This window comes from Apium graveolens, chromosome 4, assembly GCF_009905375.1.
Source record: "Apium graveolens cultivar Ventura chromosome 4, ASM990537v1, whole genome shotgun sequence".
NCBI lineage: Eukaryota > Viridiplantae > Streptophyta > Magnoliopsida > Apiales > Apiaceae > Apium > Apium graveolens.
The window spans coordinates 290,192,410-290,199,295 of record NC_133650.1 but is presented as its reverse complement, the minus strand read 5'-3'; the positions used below and the strand labels follow the sequence as shown (position 1 = coordinate 290,199,295).

The 6,886-nt window shown below is 36.9% G+C and overlaps 2 protein-coding genes across 2 annotated transcripts; both read left to right on the top strand.

The window, feature by feature from the left end:
- The first annotated feature begins 515 nt into the window (after positions 1–515).
- On the top strand, positions 516–2,490 carry LOC141721189 (aldehyde oxidase GLOX-like). Its single transcript, XM_074523967.1, has one exon. The coding sequence runs from the start codon at positions 671–673 to the stop codon at positions 2,297–2,299; it is 1,629 nt and encodes a 542-aa protein (XP_074380068.1). The 5' UTR covers positions 516–670; the 3' UTR covers positions 2,300–2,490.
- Positions 2,491–5,812: 3,322 nt separating this feature from the next.
- On the top strand, positions 5,813–6,246 carry LOC141719829 (uncharacterized). Its single transcript, XM_074522199.1, has 2 exons — positions 5,813–5,911; positions 5,980–6,246. Exons 1-2 carry the CDS (start codon positions 5,813–5,815, stop codon positions 6,244–6,246), a joined length of 366 nt encoding a protein of 121 aa, XP_074378300.1.
- Positions 6,247–6,886: the final 640 nt, after the last annotated feature.

Sequence of the window (6,886 nt, the reverse complement as noted above, 5' to 3'; positions counted from 1 at the left end):
TTGAGTTATATATAACTATGTTTGATTGTTCATAACTTGGCACCAAAGCAACTAGCTAGTTAACCAATATGCCACATCAGAAGACATAACTACTACGTATGTGACTGTGAATGCTTGTTTGCTGGTATTCAGGGCCGAATTTCGAGTTAAGCGTAATTCGAGTTGGGTTTAATCATAAATTAAGGATACATTTTTACCCGAATTCGACTTGTTTCATGAGTTGAGTCGAACAAGCTCGTTATTAAGCCTCCAGGCTGGGTAATATCATCTGTATCTAAATGTCTATATTGGTAAATGGTAATATTGTCAGGTTACATCTGAGGTAGAGGTTCAGGAGTCTTAGTCTTCGGCGAGACCACCCCTGAATAACACAGTAATAAGTGTACTACACAACTTAAAAACACTCAAAATGGTCTGAGTTCCAACGCGGTTCATTGCGTGTAGTGCCATATCTTGTTGATCCAATGTTTTTGAACATTTTGGTTGCATTCAAAAAAACTATTTAAAGCACCTACAACAAAGTCACTCACTGCCCCCACACTTATCCCTTTTTTATAAACTCACAAACCCAACCAAAACTCACAAGCCATTACAAGACAAACACCAATCCATCCCTCATTATATTCTTTAGTTTAGCTCGCTCCACCGCCTCTTATTCTTTCCATCAGTCATGTGGCAACTACTATTCCTACTCCTCCTATTCACCACCGTCTCACTCCACCCTGCTTCCGCCGTCACCGGTGGCAAGTGGGACCTTCTACTATCGAGCGTTGGCATCTCAGCCATGCACATGCAGCTCCTAAACACCAACCGTGTCGTCATGTTCGACCGTACTGATTTCGGAAAATCCAACATTTCACTGCCTAATAACAAGTGTCGAATCGACCCAAACGACACCGCTCTGACTACTGACTGCACTGCGCATTCAGTGGAATACGATATCAAGAAGAACGTAGTACGTCCATTAATGGTACTCACTGATGTCTGGTGTTCTTCTGGAGCTGCCATGGCCGACGGTAGATTGGTCCAGACAGGTGGATATAATGATGGAGATCATGTTGTACGAACTTTCAGGCCATGCAATGATGATACATGTGATTGGGAAGAAATCAAGTTTGGATTAACTCAAAGAAGATGGTATGCTACAAATCATATTTTACCTGACGGCCGTCAAATTATAATTGGGGGCCGTCGCCAGTTTAATTACGAGTTTTATCCAAAAACCGGGGGTACTAAATCATATAGCTTGCCACTTTTAGTGCAAACTAATGATCCGAGAATTGAAAATAATTTGTACCCGTTTGTTTTCCTAAATGTTGACGGAAATTTATTTATTTTTGCAAATAATAAATCCATACTATTTAATTATGCCAAGAATGTGGTGGTAAGGACCTATCCGGAAATTCCAGGTGGTGATCCTCGGAATTATCCGAGCTCCGGCTCTGCTGTTCTTCTACCTCTAAAAAATTTACAAGGAAATAAAACTGAAGCTCAAGTTTTAGTTTGTGGTGGAGCACCAAAAGGCGGATACATCAGTGCAGAGAATGGCAATTTTCTACCAGCATTGGATACTTGTGGAAGAATAAAAATTACCGAGCCGAAACCGCAATGGGCCATGGAAAAAATGCCAATGGCCCGGGTCATGAGTGACATGGTGTTGCTTCCTAATGGTAATGTATTAATCATTAATGGTTGTTCAAAAGGTACTGCAGGATGGGAGGTGGGTCGGGACCCTGTTTTGAGTCCGGTTTTATACAAACCGGACGGTCCAGTAGGGTCGAGATTCGAGACGCAGAACCCAAGTACCATCCCCAGAATGTACCACTCAACAGCAGTTCTGCTAAGTGATGGTCGTGTTTTAGTTGGAGGAAGCAATCCTCATATTTATTATAATTTTACCGGAGTGCTGTTTCCTACAGAACTGAGCTTGGAATCATTTTCGCCTGCGTATTCGGATCCTGGTTCAGATAATTTACGTCCAACTATCATTTCACCTGTTAGTCAGACGAAAATCGGGTATGGACAACAAATACCGATTCGTTTTACGGTTCCTGGTAGAGTGAACAGAGATTTGGTCACGGTAACAATGGTTGCACCATCTTTTACCACACACTCATTTTCTATGAACCAAAGGTTGTTAGTGCTTGGAAGCGGGAACGCGACAATAGTAGGTCGATCGAATTATCAAATACGGGTTACGACACCCGATTCGGGGAATCTAGCACCATCTGGATATTATATGATATTTGTGGTTCATCAGGACATTCCTAGCGAAGCTACCTGGGTCCAAATTCAGTAAAATTCCCTGGCTATATATGGACCACAAGTCTTGTAAATGAAATAGATAAAAAGTTTATATGCTGGTTTCTTACAGTTACATAGTTACATGTAATAATACAATGATAGGATATTGTGTGATTTACATTATATCCGTTCCATTACTTGTATACGAAAATGTTCCTTTGAAATGGATCACCTCTGGTATAAATATATACGTATTTCTAAAAATTATATCACACCAAATTAAGTTATTTGGGGTGTTTTAAACGCTACTATACTGTTTCTTTTACTCTCAGGTGCTGCCGTAATGGCTATATTTTTATTGAGATTTGAATAGTGCAACAAAAATCAGATTTTGTTGAAGTTATCGAAAGTATAGCAAGAAAAGAAATACAAAACCCAACCCGCCTATCTCATCTGAAATTGAGACCGAAATTTTAGGAGATTATTATCTCAATTTTCTAAGTTCCTAAATATGATTTTAGGTGGATGCATAAATTTAAATAGAGGTTATGGTGGAGGATGATGTGGTAAATCTCTCCAAAATTAGTTAAGGTACGTGTAAACTAGTTGAACATGATGATTGTAACTCTGGAGTCCCAAAATGTTGATGAAAGGAAAATAATTAGGCATTTACCCTTCCTGGTCAGATATTCAAGTGACTGCTTTCATAATATTGGTGCTAATTTTGAATGAGTTCTTCAAAAGGATATATTTTAATTTGATCTCCTAGATATTGCATTATATATTGGTCCATGTATAATATGTGATTTTGCTTTTAAATGTGATGTATAATGATAAAATTTTAGTTGTTACATCAAACTGGACCATTCATATTATACATGTGTTGTTCAACAGAAAAACAATTATTATTGGTGATTTAATAGATTTACCAAACAGGACCATATAGGATTCCTAGATCTATATAAATTTTATTAAGAGTATATCGTCTTCAATTAAAGATCGAACAGTCAGTGCAACAAAACTCAATGAACCAGATAAAAATTGCTACCTCAAAAATATATGCGAAATAATTGGCTTGGCCAAAACCAAAGGAATCGAATATAAAAACATACACCTTGCACGTTTATAATATAGATTTTTTCTTAATCGATAGCTCAATCGGTGAAGATTGAAATTTTCGAGACTTGAAGATAAATACACGGATTTAAGCAGAAATCACGAAAGTGATATTTTATATAGGAGTTTTCTTGATAATTAGTTCAGATGTGCTTAAGCCCACACGCCAGATTATAAATAAAAAAGACCTTCATTAATATTTTTCCAGAATTTCCATTTTTAAAACATGTTATTGTAATAAGTGAGAATACAAAATACTGATCGCGAATGGCACGTCCAAATATAGGAGCTGTAGCATGAACGCGGACCACCATTCTCGTATGCAACTTGATTCACATTCACAAATCAGACAGCTCATTATCGAAAAGAACCTTAAGCTTGCCTTACCATCAAATTTTTTCATGTGTATGGCATATATTTGTCACCCAAGTAAACACGGCACGATAAACTACAAATAACTACACCTATACGATGTTTAACAACATATACTTTAATTAAACACTATCCTAGCCAGAAACTCATGCATGTGTAAAAAAAATGTGGACTTTGACTAGCTTATGTAAGATTACATTTAAAAGAGAGATGTAGCAGCAATATGACACCTATATGAAAACATAAAGAGGAAAGTATCAACAGTTAATACGGCGGTTTATATGTCACGGGCAGCAAATGCACCGATTATGCATATGCGGGCTTGTCAAAACTTGATCACGGGCTTCATATTATACATAACTATTACTACCCCAACTATTTTGTTTAAAAGAAAAAGATGATATTGAGCTGGGTTTCTGCCCACATACTACAAACTGAGGCAAATGTGGAATCATGAAGAAAGTGAATGGGAAGCAAGTAGGCTAAGCTAGGAGTTCACATGGTAGGGACTCAAACTTACTCACATACATACAGAATCAATAAAATGGAACATATTTTTAACTGCCAAGTCTGCTAATAACTTGTTACTACATGTATCTAGTATATATATTGTGTTTGGATATGTTCATATGAATACAAGCCAAAAGCCAATATTTTAACTTGTAGTATGTATCTTCAGATTTCACATGAAGCTTATCAGAGCACCTGCTTCTAGAGATATAGTGTAAAAAGGCTCTCTAGTCTATGCTGTTTGCTCTGCTGTTTCCAATCAGGCTACTGGTACAATATTAGCTCAGTAAAACTCTTAACAACAAATACGGTACCAGTACTACCGGTGCTCTAAAAAATCAAAATCCTCTAGGAATCAATCAAGACACAAGGATCGAAGCAGGGGTGGAACCAAGAATATAACTTGGAGAGTACCGAATTGAATAATGTTCGGGGACCAAACTAAATAATGTGACATCATTGTGAATGTCTTGCTGTGCAGATTGTACTTCCAATAGATCATATATAATCCATTTGTTCTGTTTAAGGTAACTTTTAGGTTGCATCTTAGTGCGCTGTTACAATTTTGCAATCAACTTCTGTTATGGTATTAATATAAGATGCAGTTGGAGTTGGACCACTTGTTTTGATTGATCCCGAGCACCCTCCCCGTAACCGTAACACCTTTTAAATTGATTACTTAATATGATATTAGATCTCAAAGTTCACAATATGACTCACGTCGGACGTACTGTCATCCCCTTATATATGATGTGCGTAGTTTATATATCGTATGGCTACTTAATGAGAAGGTTTTGCACAACAATACAATGAAACTGCGTTAACAGGATCAAGAATGAGATTATTTTATAGACAATTATATTTAAAAAAGCTCGATAACAAATGAGCTAAATAGTATTGAGTTATAATTATAAGGAATTTCAAGAACTATTACAACACAATCATCCAACTTGCTTATAACAAAGTAAGGAAGCAACTCAACCACTAGAACATTGCAGCAATATTAAGGTTCAGCGTTTCCTTTTTTCTAGGGCCGGAGCAAAAATTGTGATACCTCAGGAATCAGGTTCATTTGAAAGAAAGCGCCAGTATATGTATGCACAATCTCATATATCTGGATTGTCAGTATCAGCTGTGAAATTATTCAAGACAAACAATTATAAGTCATAGATAATACAATGACGTTAGTAATCAGCAAGCAGTTTGGCTCTGCATGTCACTTTACAGTAGAAACAAAAACATCAATTACAAAAGAGCCCGTACTTATATAATAGGATGATGGCTTAATGACCTTTTCAGCCTTGAGATTTGCACCCGTGCACCAATAAACCCTTTATGTTTAAAGTCATATCTTTTCGGCCCCCGATATCCAAAACATACCTTTTAACCCTTGGGCCGAGTTGGGCCGCTTTAACGTTGGAATCTGGCTGGGATATTTTGGGCAGAAACTTTCTAATTTTCCCTCCTAAAATAGAGAACACTCTCCCGCCAACAGCAACCCTTGTAGTTATATATAAATATATATGGTAAATTATAGCAAACAGCTTCTCATTCTTGAAATACACAGAAAATGGATCTCCATTGTTGGTGTGGAAGAGCTGTCGTGTTGAGAACTTCATGGACCGATGCTAATCCGGGAAGAAGGTTTTGGGGTTGCTTTCGATATATGGTAAATTGTGTGATATAATTAGTAGTAGTTTGTGATATATTGTGTGTGCTTAATACTTTTATTTGCAGGAACAAAGAAGTAATGCTTGTAACTTCCATTTATGGTTTGACCCCCCAATGTGTCAAAGATCAAGAATGATAATTCCAGGACTATTAAGGAGAATTGAAAAGCTAGAAGAAGAAGCGGAGAAACTTGAAGTTGTTGTTGCTGGAATGAAAACAAAACGAGGAAGGAATGTATTTATTTATGTTACTGTGTTCATGTTGTTAATCTTTGTACTGGTGATGAAGAATGATGGGGAGGTTGTAGTGAAGAGACAAAATAAACTAGTTTAATTTTGTTAAATTTCTTACCTATGTACTACAGATGCATGTAATGCAAGTATGAATGAATGACAAGAAATTTAAGCCCATATCAAAGTTTCAAACTTAAATTAAGCATACCAAAGTGAAAACAAAAGCTGCAGTTTAATTTTGCAACACATCATAACAAAAGAAATCAGGTCTTTAAACGTAAACAAAAGCACTGCTTAATGTCTGAAATTGAACAAGATCAACTTAAACAAAAGAGCATTCTTCAAGTGTCCTTGTCCTTCCCTTTTCCTGATTGTTTTGCCTTGGCATCATTCCTCAAATTCTTGCTTGTTACCTTAATAGCAGCTCTCAAATCCCCTGAAGTTATGACATTTTTCCCATGAGATAGGAAAGGTGCAGATTTCAGCTTTGTTTCCCCAATTATGGTCTTGAATTGCTTCACATGTGGTGGCATTTGTTTCCCCATCTTCATTGGTCCTATGTATGTGTTGTGTAACTCTCCAGAATTTGGTTCATCTGCCATCATTGTGTCACCATCATCTTCATCAAGACATACAGGAGTATCACTTGTATTTTTGAACCTTCCAAAAGTTGTTTTGATGTACAATCTATTACTTCTTCTCACATCAGGTGGAGAGGAAGCCCTAGCAGCTCTGGATGT

Coding starts and splice junctions, on each gene's coding strand:
- LOC141721189 (XM_074523967.1), top strand. CDS start 671: ATGTGGCAACTACTATTCCTACTCCTCCTATTCACCACCGTCTCACTC.
- LOC141719829 (XM_074522199.1), top strand. CDS start 5,813: ATGGATCTCCATTGTTGGTGTGGAAGAGCTGTCGTGTTGAGAACTTCA. Junction 5,912..5,979: donor GGGGTTGCTTTCGATATATG/GTAAATTGTGTG, acceptor TTTTATTTGCAG/GAACAAAGAAGTAATGCTTG.